This window comes from Elephantulus edwardii, unplaced genomic scaffold (assembly GCF_000299155.1).
Source record: "Elephantulus edwardii isolate Elephantulus edwardi_28Jun2011 unplaced genomic scaffold, EleEdw1.0 scaffold00209, whole genome shotgun sequence".
In the NCBI taxonomy this organism is placed as follows: Eukaryota; Metazoa; Chordata; class Mammalia; order Macroscelidea; family Macroscelididae; genus Elephantulus; species Elephantulus edwardii.
This window is the reverse complement of record NW_006399959.1, coordinates 462,682-480,868: the sequence shown is the minus strand read 5'-3', so window position 1 is coordinate 480,868 and position 18,187 is coordinate 462,682. Positions and strand designations below refer to the sequence as shown.

Here is an 18,187-nt window from a genome sequence, read left to right as displayed (position 1 = left end):
GCTGAGGTTTTTAAGAGGGATGGTTTTTGTGTGTAGAAAAGTACGGTACTATTCCACTCACTAAAATTGTTTCTTTAAAAACATGGCTTTTCCTAATCCTCTAAATTTCACTCACAATCTTTGTCTATTTATAAATCTGAGAATTTATAAAATAGATTTTTGTCAGAAGCATACTTAAGATACTTGTTTAACAGATTAAATTCTCCTGAACTTAGGGAGCTCTGGTAGCCTAATGTTAAGAAGCTACACTGCATTTCTGAAGGCACACAGTTCAAATCCAACAGCTACTCCCTGGGATAAAGATGGATCATTTCCCCCTAAGCAGTTGACTCCCTCTAAAAACCCACCAGAGGGTCAGCTGTGAGTTGGTTCTGACTTGATGGTACAAAACTATAACAGCAAAATTACACACACGCATGTACGCACATAATATCTTTATAACGTGTATTTGCATATGTACTGTAAACCCGTAGGATCTTAGAATTGAGTTTGTTTTGACCATTCTCAAGCTGTTTTGAAGGTCTCTGGCTGGGATAATTTGTTGCTTTTGCTGAGATTCTTTGGGTGATGAGAACAAGTGCTAAGGAGCCCTTGACTCTATTAAGAAGTGAGTCTGGCCATACCCACCTGAGAACTTGTAGAGGGTTTTTTTTTCTCTCTCTCTCCTTGTCTTGGTAATGGGCTTTAAGGCTTGGAAACTCTTTTATTGTGAAAATTTATCCAAAATGAAAGTAAACTTTCTCATTAAAGCAGTCTTAAGAAAGTGATTATTTTCTATTAGGAGAAAAAATGGTGTTGAATAAATTTGGAGCTGGCCCTCTGGTGGGTTTTCAGAGGTAGTAAATTAACAGCTTTAGTTTTCTTGGCTCCACAATCAACACTATTGGTACCAGCAGCCAGGAAATGAAAAGACAAATTGCACAGGGAAGGTCTATTGTCAGGGACCTTTCCCCAGTACTGAAGAGCATTGATGTCAGTCTGGAGACTAAGGTGCACCTGATCCAGGCCATAGTCTTTGCCATTAACTTGCTTTGCATCAGAGAGCTGGACAATGACGAGGGATGATGGAAAGATAATTGATGCCTTTGAGCTATGATGCTGGAGAAGAGTATTGAATATGCCATCGACTGCCAGGAGAACAAATGGGCTCGACCTAGAGAGGGTGAAACCAAGCTAATCCTTGGAGGCAAGGATTCTGAGGCTTCGTCTGACATATTTTGGGCATGTTGAAAGAGGGACCAGTCTTTGGAGAGGGACAGCATGAGGGAGGAAGACCCTTCATGAGATGGATTGATTCAGTGACTCGGGGAATGGGGGTAGTTGTATCAGAGACAATAAGGTTGGCGCAGGATAAAACAGGTTTCAGGACTTTTATACATATCACAGGTGACTCGACAGCCTCTAATAACAACAAATCTCAAGAGATTTCCATCTTTCTCCCCAGGAGCACCCGGTAGATTCCAACCATGTACCTTTGAGTTGGCAGCCAGCCCCTTACTGCCAAGGCACTGTAACGCCCTTCTTTAATGTTAATGCTCAAATAATGTTTGAGAGCTTCTGAATACCCCCAGAAGGTCAGCTATGGGTTAGTTCCTGCTCGACTGCAATGAGTTGAGTTTTTTAGTTGATGTATCAATGTTCTGCCTTAAATGTTAGGCTAACTCAAAATTTAGCCATTCAGATTCACCAGGCACTTCACAGGAGAGGGTGGACTTCTCCTGTACAGATTCCCAGCATCAGAAACCTGATGGAGGGTCACTGTGAGTCTTTTTTTTTGTTTTGTTTTGCTTGTTTTATATGTCCTTGGTAAAGTAGAGGATCAGTGAAAAAGGAGAAGATGCTCAGGGAAGATGTACTGACACAGTCGGTAGAGTGTGAGGATGGTACAGGGTTGGGCAACATCTTATTTGCTTGCATGTAAGGCTCGCTTTGAGTTGGAGCCTGCTCCATGCTACCTAACGATAGCATATGTACATAAAGAAAAGCCTGGGAGAAAATAATGGTGGACGTGATTCACATCTGGATGGTAGGATTTGGGAATGACTTTCCTTTTATATCTAAGTGTTTGAGGAGCACTGGTGGTGTAATTGCCTTAGTAGTTTGCTGATCTAGAAATTGGTGATGAATCCACCAGCTGCTCTGAAGAAGGATGCCCATAAAATTATAGCAGTAGAAACTCAGAAAATTGCTATCAGTTGGAATTGATTCTGACAGCAGTGGATTTTTCTAGGCCTTTCCTTTATACATACTGATAATATATGTTTATACATTTATACATACATGTTTCTATTGAAAATGTTGTTCAAAGAAAAGAGAAATCCATAAATGGTAATGAAGATAAGCTCAACAGGCTTTTCCATGGTGACTTTCTTGTCTGGTTTGACCTGCCCCTTTTTCCTTTCCCCAGTGTTAGCAGAAGCCATGCAGTGACAACGCTGGGACTTGGTAGCCATGTCTGAGCCCCACAGGGTCCAGTTTACCTCTCTGTCAGGTCCTCTAAATACTGCCTTTTTGAAGAAATCCCGGAAGGAAGATATTGGGGGAGCAGAGCAACATCAAGATCTAGAGCCTGCAGCAGCTGCTGTTCGCATCACACTCACCCTCTTTGAACCAGACCACAAACGTTGCCCCGAGTTCTTCTACCCAGAGCTGGTGAAGAATCTGCGAGGAAGGGTGAAAGGCCTTCCTGCTGGAGACAAGGTACACCTCCATGTCATTCTGAAGATCTCATGCCTGGCATCACCATCACAGGTTGTACTTAAGGACCTTTGCCTGCTGGGAGGGGTCTTTTCTCCACCCAGAGCACAAGCAAGTTTTACTTCTGGGCAGAAAGGGATAGAATTCATTCTGAAAATAATATCCTGACTTAGACTAGGAAAACATGTCTGGCACATCCAAAGCTTATTTGAATCATGACTAATTAATATTTGTTAGAAATAATGCATTTTTTCATGTTCTACCTTGTTAGGTGCCATTGGTTTTGAGTCACGGCAATGCTAATCAAACCAAACCAAACCAGGCCTAGGTCTGCAGAGCTCTACAATCTGCATGTGGTGCCTAAGCACATCTTCGCACTCACTGCGTCTGTCCATCCCATTGATAGTCTTTCCCTCAGCAACTCTCCACTTTTCCAAGTATGATGTCCTCCAGGGATTGTCCCCTTCTGATAACATGCCCAAATCTGGGAGATGCTGTCCACTCTGCAAAGCAGTCTGGGAAGCGAGTCTAAATGCTTCCTGTCAAATGAGGGACTGCTGTGTTGGGCTTTTCTGTGCCAGGAGACTTGCTTTTTCCCTGGTGGTAAGATACAGACTGCTCATAATAGAAAGATATTTTTTTCTTCTTGTTTTTAATCTATTTTTTTTTTTCTTCATGAGAGTTGAAGTATAACCTTCAGGTCTCTTGAAAAAAATCTGTTTTCTGCATGCATTTTAAAAAAAATCTTTTCTTGGTTAGTTTTCTCATGTGGGACTGTTGATGTACATAAAGAAACATAGAAAATAGCCTCTGAAATTCCCCTCACTTCAAATGTACATACTCACAAACCTGTTTTCTAGCTTCAGCTGTGACTGATGTTTTGACAAGTTGTTAAATTAAAAAAAAAATTGTTTAAAGGATTTTAAATAGCATTCTATACATAAGAAGAGTAAAGAACATACATACCATGGACTGCCAAGAGAACAAACAGATCTGTCTTGGAGAGAGTGAACCACATTGCTTGGAGGCAAGAATTTTGAGGCTCTATCTCACGTACATTGGGCACGTTGCCAGGAGGGATGAGTCCTTGAAGAGTCTGTCTTACTCAGACGGGTGGAGGGACAGTGCAGGTGAGGAAGACGCTGGATGACATGATTGACTCAGTAGCTGGAGAAATGGGGGTAGGTGTGTTGGAGACAGTGTGGTAGGACAGGGTTCAGAGCTGTTGATGACACATAACAACAACAACAACAAAATATGTAAATACACTTGTGACGTGTACTTGTGTAACCTGCAATTGAGTCAAGAAAGAAACAGTAAGGAGGACATTTGAAACACCCTCTTCATGCTTTTCAGAGACTCTTCCCCCCTCCCTTAAGGGTAGCTACTGCTTTGGTTTCTGACATTGCCAATGAGCCTTACATTCCTTTTTATTTCTATAAATAGAATCATACAGTACTGGTAGGAGTTGCAGGTAAGGAACATTTTTGAACATCTACCGTATAATAAACACTGATGGTCTAGTACCTCATGTGTCACACTGGTGACTATTAAAGGTCACCAGCTACTGTTGTTACATGGTGTTTGAAGAATTCTTGATTGTTTTGAGTGTTGCCACGATAGGTGATCTCATCTGGTAGTGGCCTCAGAAACCTGATGGAACGTTGCTGTGAGTTAGAATGTAAGTAGCCATAGGAGTCCTGGTGGTGCTGTGGTAAGAGCATTAGACTTCAGACCTAAAGATCACCATTTAAAACCCACCAGCCACTCCTTGGGGGAAGATTAGATGGTTTGCAGTTACAGAGAGCCACAGCCTCGGGAACCTGAAGGAATAGCTCTGCTTTTGTCCACCAGGGTCACATTGAGCCATTCTGTTTGGTATACCCCCATACACCATGCTAGGCATTGCAGACAAGACAAATAGTATTCCACCTGTAGTTTCAAGTAGGGTTAAAGGACAGTGCCTGGCTGACAGGATATCCAAGGGTCAAACTAGACTATGTAGGTCAGGTTTCTAGTGGAATGCCTCAAGTGGCTCGCCTAGTTCACAGTGTTCTGTTTGGGATGAGCTCATGGGGTTAGAAGGGTCTTCCACTCTGTTTAGATAAAAATTGGTAAATAACTTTTTTTTTAAAGAAAGGAAGCACAAATGCAGTAATACTTATTTATGGGCTCAAACTAAATCAGTAGGTCAACTGAACATAGAATTCCAGGCTCAGATTTCACCTTGATTGAATTCCAGATGTCCTTCTCCAGTTCTGAAAAGTGTGTGGAACATACACAAAGGAAAAAGCTCTACTACCTTTGTGCATGTCACACTGCTGACTTTAAAAGTCAGTGTTTCAAGTTTGATAGTGGCTCTGGAAGAAAGATGAAGCAGTCCATTTCTGTAAAAATTGACATCCCTGGAATCCCGTTGTTAGGTTGCCATGAGTCCTAAGCAACTCAATTGACAGTGTGTTTGGTTTATATGGATAACCTTTAGTCTGGTCTCAGTAGCCATCCCTTGACTTCAGACTGAGAACTTTAGGATCTTTGAGTGTTAGCTCTGCATTGTTAAAAGGACAGTTGGTTTGGCGTGTCTACTTATGATTTAATAGGACAAGCAAAGCACTGTGCTTTGATAGCCACAGAGGGCTTTTCCCAAGTGGAAAAGTCACCCTTCTAGCTGTAGCTAAGAAATTGCAACTTTGTAACTATTTTAGGAGAACTAGAATGACAAAGTAACAGATTACAAGGCAGTTCTTTTTTAAGTTAGTATATAAGGAGACTCCTGAGGGCATGGACCAGAAGAGTTTATGGAGACTTGATAGTTTGTATGCAGCTGCCTATTAAGCTGCTGATTCATAGATCACCACTTTGAATTCATCAGCTATTCCTTGAGAGAAAGTTGAGGCAGTCTCCTGTAGAGACTGACTATCTCAGATGCCTGATGGAGAGCCAGCATGACAATGGGTTTGATTATCGTTTTATGGGTGGATGGGAAATAGTAGGCAGAGAGTAGGTAGTGAGTGAAGGGAGTTTGTTTTCAAACAAGCCTCCAGTCTTTAATGCTTTTGCTCTGCTCTTACACGTGCAGGCAGATCTCTGAGATGCTGTGGGTTCATTTCCAGACCCCACAGCAAGGTGCATGTTGCAGTGAAGTGAGTCTTTAGTTTCCCGGTATCTGTAAAAGTCAGGGTTGATGCTAGGCTGTCATCTGTGGAGTGTGCAAAGCATGATGTTTAGAATGTGACAAGAAGGACTAAAGTGGAATGTGGGAGACCCAAAGGTAGTAGCACTGGCTATTAGAAAAATGGCGGTGATAGACTTGGTTAGTGCAGGTTTCCCAGAGACGACCATCTCTACCACCCCAAATCAACTTTGCACAAATAAAAATAAATGCAAATGAAGGAGATAACGCCTTTCCTGAGCATTGTTGTTGTGTGCCATTGAGTTTTAACCAACTCATAGCTAATCCTCCAGCGGTTCTGAAAGACAGTAAATTGCTTGAAAGGAGATCGTCCATTGTCTTTATTAAAACTAAGCCCTCTTGTCCAAGAAACTTATGGTCTAACTCTGTAAAATGTTATTTCTTGGAAAGAATTGGCTTATGAGTAGAAACACACTTCGGAAGACCACATAAAAACCCTGAAAATGAGCTCTGAGACCAGGAGAGGGTAGTGGCTTCCCAGGACAAGGGGCTGCTCTGGGCTGTTATGGCATATGGAGGGCCTTGTCCCAGACAGCACTCAAGAATCAGCACTCTCCCTTCCAGGGTGCTGAGCTTTATTTGAGCCTTTAACTGCTTTGAAAGCTTGGTGAAGGCTGTGGAGACCCTTTATATGTTACATGCTTATAAATGCATAAAAGGACTTTTACAAAGGTTGCAGGAAATCCCACTGAGGGATTGTGATCCAATTCTCTGTAATCTGATGTCCCTGACTGGAGGCCCTTTGTTGTGTTTGGAGAATGCTGGTGATGCATCAGTTAAGTTCTTGATTGCTAACTGGAAAATTGGTGATTGGAACCTTCCAACTCCTTGAGAGAATGATAAAGATGATTGTGTTTATAAAGATTTACATACTTGAAAACTCTATCCTGCAGGATTGCTAGCATTCAGTGTTGACTTGGTGAGGAGGGCAGGACCTCATGCTCTAGGGAAGGGATGGGCTGTGGGCCTTTCATCAAGTTCTTGCTTCACATGAATAGAAGTTGTGCCTTAGTAATTAAGGTAACAGTATCATGTGTTATACCTTGTCTTTCCTGGAAAACAGTTTTGATTGTTTATAGGTGTTGAGTGGTCAATGGAATTTCTCTCAGTAGTTACACTACTTTTTGTGTGTGGAAATGATCTTTTTACAGAAGAAAGACCTTTCAGATCCTTTCAATGATGAAGAAAAGGAAAAACATAAGGTGGAAGCCCTTGCCCGGAAATTTGAAGAAAAATACGTAAGCTTTCTGTCTTGGGACAGTCGCCTTGCAAGGTGGGGAGGTCACTGGATGGTCCTTTCCTTGAGTGAGTCACAATATATATCCAACTCCACCTGATGCAGAGTGGTAGCAACCACATTAGAGCAGAGCTCAATGATTACTTAAATATTTTAACATACATAGAATGCAGCTGGTAGGAAATGTACAGCGGGATACTGTGCAAGGTTAATGAATAAAATAAGAGTTGACAAAACACCAATAACATACATGGAGGACATTATTCTGAGTAAACTCAGCTAACCACTAAAAGACAAATATTGTATACGTCCACTATAATAAAAAACTAAGGAAAGTTTTAACAGAAAAAAAACACTATTGTATCAGATAGGTTACCAGGATAACACCTATAAGTTAAAGAACAAAAAGCAACCCAGCAAAACCCAGAACATGTCCTTTGTTTTAAAATCGTAGGGTGGAAAGAAGCGTCGAAAAGACCGGATACAGGACTTGATTGATATGGGGTATGGTTATGATGAATCCGATTCCTTCATTGATAACTCGGAGGCGGTAAGTGTTTGCTAAGAATGGACCCTCAGCATCGGTGCTCACTGGTGGTGGTGGTGGAGGTAGTGGTGGTCATGGTGATGGTGGTGGTGATGAGAGCAGCCTGGAAGCTGGAAATGGAGTCAGAGTGGTAGTGCCCTCATCTTCCCTGGAGGAAACAAAGGAAATGACACCCTCCCTCTGGGTCTTAGTTCCCTCATGTACAAGATAGTAATGGCCAGATCTGTCCAGAGAGCCTCTTTGGCAGTCTGCCTGCAGCAACATCCCACCATACTCTCTAAAGTATGATAGATGTGTTGGTATCTGCTCTCTGAAAACCAACTTTACGTCTTGGGAATGTTGTTCCTGAACTTGGTGCTGACACTCTGCTTTCCCTTTTAGTATGATGAGCTGGTCCCTGCATCTTTGACCACCAAGTATGGAGGATTCTATATCAACTCGGGGACCTTGCAGTTTCGCCAAGCTTCAGAATCTGAGGATGACTTCATTAAAGAAAAGAAGAAGAAATCCCCGAAGGTTAGAACTGGCTTCTGCTTGATTCTCCCTATAACTGTTGTGAACCCAAGAGACCTGACAGGTGAATAAGGATGGCCCAGGATGCTGTGGGGGAAGTGGGGTCAGCAGCCCCCTCATAGGCCTGGCTGGGATAAGGTGATGCAAGCTTTGGAAGGCTCTGCTCCAGTTCTGGATGTGGCGTCTTAGTTCACATTGATACACACATAGGATCAGTGGTGTTTGGTTCATTAGTTGGAACGGGTTTCTGCTCATTGGTGACCCATTGTTACCTCAGGTCACTTGGCATCTCTGAGAGATGGTAGCTGGCTGACTGAGGAAAGGCTGTGTTGTTGTGCAGCAGGTGTGTGTGGCGTGGCTCTAGCCTTGCAAGCTAAACATGGGAAGGCAAGGAGAGGCCAGTGTAGGAACATGCCGGGGTGGGTCAAGGCTAATGTGGTGGCTAGTTCTTGCTCCCTGAGTGAGGGGGCCAGATAACTGTTCCTTATCTTTGATTCTTAGAAGCGGAAGTTGAAGGAAGGCAGTGAGAAGGTAAAGAAGAAGAAAAAAGATGACACATATGACAAGGAGAAGAGGTCAAAAAAGTCCAAGTTTTCTAAAGCTGGGTGAGCGGCAGCAGCTTCTTTCTTAGATTAAGATCCAAGCCACCTGGGTTGAGCTGCCTGGGAGCTGACTCAGCCTCCTCCCTCAGATCTGGAAGAGGCCACCTTCCGACTTGCTCAGGGCCACCTTGGCGGTCCAAGCTCTCCCATCTGTGTATCAACACTGGCATCCATTCTGTCCCTGCACTGCTCCTCTTGCTCCTGGGAACTCCTCTCTGCCTCTGCCTTCTCTTATTGTCTGTGGTCGTACCTAATGTGCCTCACTTTCCCTTCCCCAGCTGCTACTCCAGGTTCTGCTATTCTCTGTGACTCTACTGCCTCACTTAAAAGAGTTCTTGTCCTGCTTCTTTTTTCCTTTTTTTTTTTTTTTGAGAGTCAGGGAAGCTTCTGCAGCCTTTTATTTCCACCTGGCTGTGGTGTCTCAGTGCCCAGGAGTACATAGCGTGAGACACTGTGTTTTTAATCTGTGTTCAGTCAATGACTGAAACTCTGGTCTTGGCAGGGAGAGCCCTAGGACAGGAGGAGGGTCCTCTGGGTGACTGGGCTGTTACCCTCCTAGTAGGGATGAAGTTTTTCTCTGAATGTCCCCTTACAGAGGTGCTTCCTCCCTCCCTCTGCACAGTCTCCATAACCAGTCACTTCTTGCTTGCAGTTTCACAGCGCTCAATGCCAGTAAAGAGAAGAAGAAGAAGAAATACTCTGGGGCACTAAGCGTGAAAGAGATGTTAAAGAAATTCCAGAAAGAGAAGGAGGCTCAGAATAAGAGGGAGGAGGAGCACACGCCAGGAGCAGTCTCCTCATCTGTGGAAGCCCCAGGCCTGCGGGAACTGGAGGCGGCACCTCCTGACCCCCTGCTCTCACTCTTTGGCTCTACCTCTGAAAGTGACCTGCTGCAGCAGGCAGCCACAGCCATGGATGTGCTGACTGATTTGGACTTGGAGCAGCTGCTCAGTGAGTCTCCAGAAGGAAGTCCCTTCCGTGATATGGATGATGAGAGCGATTCCCTTGGGGTGGGATTGGACCCGGAGTTCAGGCAGCCCTCCTCCCTCCCCGAAGGCCTGCCTGCACCCCTGGAGAAGCGCATTAAGGAGCTGGCTCAGGTACGGTGACACCGGGTGGCCTTGGGGCTCCCCTGGAAGCGGTTCCCTGGGGCAGGTTGACATTGGTTCTACACTCCAGGAAGCTCTACGCCCAGAAAAACCCTTCCTGAGCTAGCGAGGAAGCAAGCTGGGGTCAGCTCTTCCTCAGCGCTCTCACACTCCTGATGGAGAGAACTCTCTGTTTTGCCCCTTGGGTGTCATCTTCAGGCCTTGCTTGATTCCATCCCTCCTGGAAAATTTACTTTCTTCTTTTCACTTTCTTTCTGTCCACTCTCTTCTTACTGAGTTGCCTCTGTCTTGGGTGGACGTTCACATGGACAGCCGGCAATTAAAGCCAAGGTACTACTCTTTAGCACTTTGGAAGGTTCTGGAAATTACCCCAAAACCTTGCACACTTCAGAAGTATATATAGAGGAGGTGATGAATTGTTGCCAGGGTTCAGTTGCTCCTTAAACCAACCATACATATCATCTGTGTTAGGGAGTCATTGCAGCTTTGTCAGATAGTAACCTCAGGTACTGTCTACACCCTGTTAAAAATGACAGCAGCAAGCTTCAGAACATGGCAACTGCTGGTGCTTCACCCAGAGTCCAGAAATCACCACTCCGGAGCTAAGACTTGGCAGCTCTGTAGCATATAAACCCAACATACAAACTTTATACTCAGCCTGACCGTTAGTTATAGTGATATTTACCTTTTCACGTGAGAAGGCATCCTGACAGGTGATGCATATCCTACAACATGTACACTCCTAGTGGAAAATCCCACCAGGAAGTTCCTACCTTAGTGTTCTGTATAGTTCTTGGTTTTAGGGCAGGGTCAAACATGAAGAACCTCAGCTTTACAGTGATTCTGATAACTTGCCAGAAATATTTATACATAAGTTACACAAAATGTAACAGTCAGGTCACCACCAGCTTGCTCACCACTTCAGACTGAGTATCCTATTGGAGCATCACCATTTACATAAACTGCCACATCAGCGCAACCCAGTATGAGCTTGCTTGAGCATGCATTCCTACTCTGCTCTCAAAATTCATGTATGTGAAAGAAGACACTGCTTTTTGCTGACCTAGTGGTTTGCGATCAGATTGCTTTATAACTTCTGAATGACTCGTTTAATAAGGTCTATGTAAGTAAGGTGCCCTGTGAGGCTGCTAACCACGAGGTCAGTGATTTGAACCCACTAACTTATTCCCAGGAGATAATGAATGGTTTTTCCAGTAAAGATTTACAGCTTTGGAAAATGGATGGAACGTCACTGAGTGAGACCAGTTGGAATGGCAGTGGGTTATTGAGTGCAGCAGAGCCCAGTGTTTCTGAGATAAGAGTCACAATGCAATGCTTGGGCTTCCAGTCCTCTTGGTTTGGGCTTTTGTTGTGTATCATCGAGTTGGAACCAACCCATGACCATCTAACAGATTTTCAGAGGCAGTTAATCATACAGGAGCTTGCCCATCCTTCTCCCATAGAGCAGCTGGTGGATTTGAACCACGTTCCTTCAGGATTGCAGCACAGCTTTGTACCACTAGACCACCAAAGCCCCATGGTTTGGGCTCTTAGTTAGATACCGAAATACTTAAAATTTTATTTTCTGGGGAAAGACAAAGGCAGATTTACTGGAAATGAAGTGGCAGAATAAAAAAGTGTTTATTGTCTTGGTTCAGGAAACCCTCCTTTTCTGGGATTTGTTCAATGGCAAGGTGTTAGCAAGCTGTCTGCCTTTAGATCTTGTTAAGCCCTGCTATCTGCACAGTGGAGATAAAATTTGGAATCCCACAGCAAGCTCGCCCACTTCAGTAACCAGGAGAGAGCAACTTCACCGTTTCAAAATAGAGTATTCAAGAGTGAGACTGATAACTGATTGTTCCTTGGTCCCTCGCCTGTAATAGCCTCAAAGAGCTGTGGGAAGTGGGATGGGAAGTGTGCGGAAATTACCTAGTATCCTGCTAACTTAGTGATGACTTTTTATTTTTCGTTTTCCTTCTTCTCTTTGTGCATGTTTTCACGCAGTTGTAACTATATAGTTGTGAATAATTGTTTCTTGCCTTTTAAATAAATATGATTATAAAGCCCTCATTTTTAACAGCTGCATTGAAAAAGAAGGTGCCACTTGAAGGGGTGCCCCCAGTGCTCTGTTCAAACCAACCACTTTCCTGGGGGCTTCATTCACCCCACTTAATGCTTTTCCCAAATATGCATGTGCCCTCTCAGCCCAGACCCTTCTGAGAACCTGCTTAAAAAGTCTTCCCAAGAGAAAAATATATATATATAGACCCCAAAATTACATATTTTGTGTAACATATTAGGTGTATAGAATCGGCTCTGAATCATTCATAACAAAAGGAAACTGTCACTCCTGCACCATCCTCACAATCTCTCCTGTGCTTGAACCCACTGTCTCAGCCACTGTGTCCATCCAGATTTGCAAAGGCCACACGTAAAAATCTGGATCCTTATGAAGGAGCTTGTCTTAGATCTTGAAATGAAATGAAAAAATGAAATTAAAGTCAATATTGGTAACTGGAAGGTTAGCAGTGGTCTGTGTTTCTCTATTTTTGTTCCTTTTCTTCTTCTCTCCCTCTGATTCTTTGCTTTGTAATAACACTGTATTTTAAATCCTGGCCCTTGATGATACATGTATCATTTATGGATGTATTTCTGCTGTAGTCCAGAAAACCACTGTTGAATTTTAACTGTTTGGAAGAGCAATTTATGCCCGATTCTGGGAGTTGATATGCTGTTCCATTTCTGGTCTTGCTCACGAGGCTGCACTGGGCTAGTGATTTGGGTGGGTGCTAGAGCCTCTTTCCACTGTGCGCTCATCCTAGGCTTCTTTAAGGCATATCAGTTTCAGGGCAGCATGCTAATGGTGCAAGCAGGAGCTGCAGGGCTGTTAAGGCTGTCCTTGGAGTTGTGTGGAGGATATCATTGCTGCCATGCTCTGTTAGACCCAATAAGGAGAAGAGCAGCTCTAATTTGAGGCCAGGGAACTTGGGGCACCTATGTCGAGGGGAGGAGTCTGTGGTTTGCCATAGCACATGTGCCAACTCTCACCTGATGTGGATCAGGAAAACTCTACCCTTGTAGAAAGCATAAATGAAATTTGTCCTAAAAACTCTCTCTGCCCAAGAGGAGATAGGTGCCTTAGTGGCACCTCTGGTGGTCCTCATTTGCCTTCTCACATTGCCTGTTTTCTCCTCTCTTGCCACCTCTGCCAGCCATTTTTGTGGGATCCAGGAATCTAGCAGTTTGATTTGTGATCTTTGTCCTGAATGCATTATTGAGGCCTTGGATCTTAGTGGTCGGGGTTTTCTTGGTGTCTCCCCACAGCTGAACCAGGTCTGTTCTGGTCTCTTAGCATAGAAACTATTCCTGGTGGCACACTGTTACACTAACCAGTAGGTCAGCAATTCAAACCCATGAATCACTTGGAGGGGAAAGATGAGTCATTTTCCTCCCATAAAGATTTAACGCCTTGCACACCTGTGGGGCAGTTCTATTCTATTCTACAGGATTGCAATGAGTTGGAATCCAGTTGATGGCAGTGGGTTTGGGTAGGTTTGGGGCAGACCAGTTATGAAAGTTGTAGAAGTGCCACGTTAAACCAGAGATTTGGCATTGGCCTCCTCCAGCCTGATCTCTGCCACAGGAGTTTTGAGACTGACTACTCAGGTTGACTCGTGTGTATATGTATATCTATGATGGTGGTATTTCTGTATAAAGAGCCTTGGAGGTGTAGGACATGACTTGTATTGCTAACTAGAGAGTGAGCAGTTCAAATCTACTAGCTGCCCTGAAGGAAAAGGATGAAGCAACTTGCTCTCGCCAAGATTCACAGCCTTGGAAACATGATGGTGGGTCACTCGACCAGGAATCAGCTTGATGGCAGTGGGACAACATCTAGTCAAGCTTCATATAGGAAGAGCATTGAGGGCAGGAGAGAAATAGAGACCCCTTTGGCACCCCTACTTCTCTGCTCTGCTTCCTCAGTGCTGACCTCTCCTATTGGGTTAGGATCCCTGCACTGCAGAAACATCTAGGAGAGGGGCAGATCCAAAGGAAGTAAGGTTATGGGCTAAAAATCAGCCTGTCTAATAGTTGGGTTTTTTTAAGTGTACCATGTTTGATTCTGTTGAGCACAAACAGGTACGATATGTAAAGTCCCTAGGTAAGTGCTGAAAGGGTGCAAGCAAAACAGTCTTTCCTACTATAAAGGAAACGGCTCTAAAGCAAAAAGCTATTGCAAATACTGTACTTTTCACACTTAAGAACACTTTCTTAAGCAAGCACATGCATGTAACTTCCATAGTGTATGCAGGAAACGAATGCTTGAAGGGCTTGCAAGGTTAGCAAAACAAAGAATAATGCAGCATTATTTTCATTAAAGTTGTAACAAGATCATGGTTTTAGTTTAACTTTGTGCCCTATTTAATTTAGAATTGCTTTGTTCTTACAAGACTAGAGCCAGGGGCCTCCTCTCAGGGCAAGACCTCAGTGACTTCTAGAAGACTGTGCAGTGTCTGTGTCTCACTCTTCCTGTTAGATTTTAAAAGCTTAATTACAAGTTTACTTAACTGATTACCTTCAGAGTAAACAGAATTTCCGATTGGCACAGTTCTAAAGGCCAGATTCTTTTCAGAGATGATCTAGGCAGGAAACTTTAGAGAAGTAGTTGCTCTCTGAAAGTGAAATAATAAGACACATGACTGACGTGCAGTTGACGTAACATATTAAAGTGAGTTGGTGGAATTAATCTGGAGGTGCTCTGGGCCATGAGCAAAAGAGGAACTCAATTTTATTTTGCTCAAATTAAAGTAAAAGTTCAGGTATGTGAAAATTGCCAAGGGAAGGTCAAGGGACCTTCAGAAACTGGCCTTCCCAAAGGATTTTTGGTTGGCTCAGTATTAAGCTTTTCTACTGGTTTACATTCTTTCATAGAAAATTGGCTCATTTGCATGTTCCTTTGTCCAGCTGACACTTCTCTTGCTAAGGAAGAGTTCTTGAGTTGACCACAACTCAGAACAACCCTATGAACAGCAGACAAGAAACTTACTTTGTCTTGCTCCATCCTCATAGTCACCACCATACTTGTGCCTGTTGTTACAGTCAATCCATCTTCTCTCCTTCTGACTCTCTGCCTCCCAGCATGATGTATTTTTTCCAAAGACCGACTGCTCCTAACATGCTTAAAGTATATGAGATGAAGTTTCACCATCTTTGCTTTTAAGGAGCACCTTGGCTGCACTTCTCCAAGACAAACTTGGTTTTTTTGGTAATCCATAAGATATACAGTACTCTTCAACAGCAATCTCAGTTCAAATACATTGATGTGTCTTTGGTTTTCCTTGTTCGTTGCCTGACTTTCAGATGCATAGGAAGCAATTGAAAAAATCGTGGCTTAGGTCAGGCCCATCCTTGGTCTTTAAATGGACATCTTTGCTCTTTGGAAAAGTCTTAAACAGTAAATTTTCCCAGTACAACAACCTTTTGATTTCTTGACTGCTGCTACTATTGTTTTGATTGTGGAGCCAAGTAAGATGAAATATTTAACAGCCTCATTTTTTTCTCCCTATATCATGATACTGCTTTTTCCAGTGGGAAAAATTTTTGTTTTCTTGATGTTGAGATGTAACCATAGTTGAAGGCTGTAGTCTTTGATCTTCTGCAGTGAGTGATTTGTCTTCTTCACTTTCTGTAAGCAAAATTATATCATCTACATAATGCAGGCTGTTGGTGACTCTTCCTCTAATCCTAATACCACTTTCTTCTTTATATAGCCCTGCCATTTTGGTGATTTGTTCAGCATACAAATTGAATAGGTGTGGAAAACAACCCTGATACACCCTTTCCCGATTTTAAACCATGCAGTGTTCCTTTGCTGTATTCAGAAAACTATTGCTTAGCCTGTGTTTAGGTTTGCCATAAGCACAAGTAAGTGCTTTGGGATTCCCATTTTTCTCAGTGTTAGCCAGAATTTTTTTTTATACATGTTGTTGCATAGTCAAAGGCCTTTGCATGGTCATTAAAGCACAAGTAAGTATTTTTCTGGTATTTTTTTCTTTCAGCTGAGCTCTGTCTCACATTAACAGTGGTATATCCCTTGTTCCATGGCTTCTTCTGAATGCAGCTTGAATTTCTAGCAGTTCCTTGTTGGTTCTGGACATCTTTTAATTTCAGCAAAGTTTTACTTGCATCTGATATTAATGATTTTTCTCTCTCTCACTGCTGTAGGGTATGACTCCTGATTCATCTTACTCATTAGAAGCTGCTAATAGATTTAAACTGCTAGAGAGGATGTTAACTCTGGGTTAGAAGCACAACGCCCTACTACCATAGCTTCCCGATAGTATTGATATTGTTTGACACTTTTTGCACTCTGTTTCATCACCTTTTTTCTGGATTGGAATAAATACAGATCTCTTCTAGTCAGTTGACCAGGTGTGGAAAGAAGAAATCTTTCAAATTTCTTCTCTCGGCATAAACTATTGAGAACATCCAGGACTGTATCTGTTTGTTGAAATTTGCCAATTGGTATTCCTTCAATTCCTGGACCTTATTTTTAACCAGTGCCTTCAGTGCAGTTTTAATGTCTTCCTTCGTTACCATTGGTTCTTGATCATAAGCTTCTTTCTGAAACGTTTCAGTGTTGACCAGCTTTTTGGGGTTGAAAACAGTGACTTGTGTATTCTTTCGATCTTATTTTTGATTCCTATCATCTCTGCATCATCCATTATTTTGCCTACAGCATCCTTCATTATGGTAACTCAAGGTTTGAATTTGTTCTTTAGTTCTTCCCTTTTGGTGTCCTAACTCCTAGCTGTTTACTCATTTCATTATAAGGCTTTGCTTTGTCCTCTCAAGCTGCCCTTTGAAGTCTTCTGTTCTGCTCTCAAGTATTTCTTCCCTTTGCTTTGGCCTGTCTGCATTCTAGTGCACGTTTCCATGTCTCCTCTTCATATTTTTATTTTTATTTTTAAATTTTATATTGGTTGGCATACAAAATTCATATACCTTGTGTTTTGTTCATATATATTGTCTTTCATACAGTCCTCTACTCACATTGTGTTTCATAGTATCATTCCCATACATTGTGTTTTAATCACAGTTGATCCATACCCATCATTACCTCACCTTTTCAGGTCTCCCCGGATTTTCCTAATTTCTTCAACCTCTTACTCTTCTTTTGTTTCTTTCCTGTCATGGTGTCCTGACTTTTTGCTTTCTTCATGGATGATGCCATTAATGGATGACATCCTAGCCAACACTAGGAATCTGTTATATAACTGGCAACTGTGGGCAGAGTATCAATGAATTGTATATGGTTTTTGTCCTCAATGAGCTTATGGTGTGCACATAAGTGACTGATGGCAGAGCAGAGTGACAAGTGCTGTTTGATGTTTGGATAACCAACAGGCACACAGATAGTCGAATGTACAGACTTGGGAGATGAGAAGTTCTGGAATAATGCATTGGAATCTTAATAGCCGGCTCACCTGGCCTCATGGTGGAGGTGGCCTTCCACAGAACCAGGGACAGGAAGTCCTAGCATGTGGGGGCTGGGGTAGGTGACTGGGTCCAGATCCTAGAGATCCCAGTACCATGGGAAGGAATTTGGGTTTGACTGTAGGGTTGAAATTTTTCTCTGGTAGAATGAAAAGAAGGCAATGCCAGGATGGGAGGCACAGAGGTGCTGTCCCTGCAGGTAGGACATACAACAGGAAGAGCAAGTAGACAGAGGAATTGAGGGTTGGGGGTGGGTGTGTGTGCAGAGTAGGCAAGGCAGAGCAGAGGGTCACCTTTTGTAGAAGTCTGTTACTTGCCTGAGATTTGACCATCAGGGAGGTACAAAGAGAACCCAGAGGAAGTCTGGGGCAGGGGAGAGGGAAGGGAGCAGTGTTTGCATGTCAGAGGCCAGGACCAGATGGATCCCCTCTCTTGAACCAGCCGTTGTTGACATCCTTACCACAGATCAGTCCTATCTCAGAAACGTGGTTTGGTGTGGTGCCACCAGACCAGTGTCAACCCTTCTATGGTGAGTGTCCCCAGGGTCCTCTTGAAGAGGATCAGGCCTGAGCCCCATCCCCAGAGGCTCTTGATGTCCTGTTTCTGAGTGGAGGAGAGTTCCTCTCCCAGGAATACTGATCTGGTCTCTGCCTTCCATACACTCGTCTTCAAGCTGCTATCGGCCTGAGGCCTCTGCTGTGCAGGACTGGGAGCAGGGCCAGCCAGCACTAGGCCCGTAGGGACAGTGTGAGCCTGCAAGACAGAAGAGATACCATGGAACTGCCCACATAA

General features: G+C 43.3%; 1 protein-coding gene across 2 annotated transcripts in view; it reads left to right on the top strand.

Moving 5' to 3' along the window:
• The first annotated feature begins 2,413 nt into the window (after window positions 1–2,413).
• The window catches only part of UBN1 (ubinuclein 1), a 29,327-nt gene continuing 13,553 nt past the window's right edge, over window positions 2,414–18,187 (top strand). For both annotated transcript variants that reach the window (XM_006897414.1, XM_006897413.1), the window contains exons 1-6: window positions 2,414–2,700; window positions 7,042–7,128; window positions 7,582–7,677; window positions 8,056–8,190; window positions 8,689–8,792; window positions 9,442–9,889. In XM_006897414.1, the coding sequence (XP_006897476.1) occupies window positions 2,452–2,700; window positions 7,042–7,128; window positions 7,582–7,677; window positions 8,056–8,190; window positions 8,689–8,792; window positions 9,442–9,889 (1,119 nt within the window). In that variant the 5' untranslated portion in view covers window positions 2,414–2,451. The remainder of the gene's footprint in view (window positions 2,701–7,041; window positions 7,129–7,581; window positions 7,678–8,055; window positions 8,191–8,688; window positions 8,793–9,441; window positions 9,890–18,187) is intronic.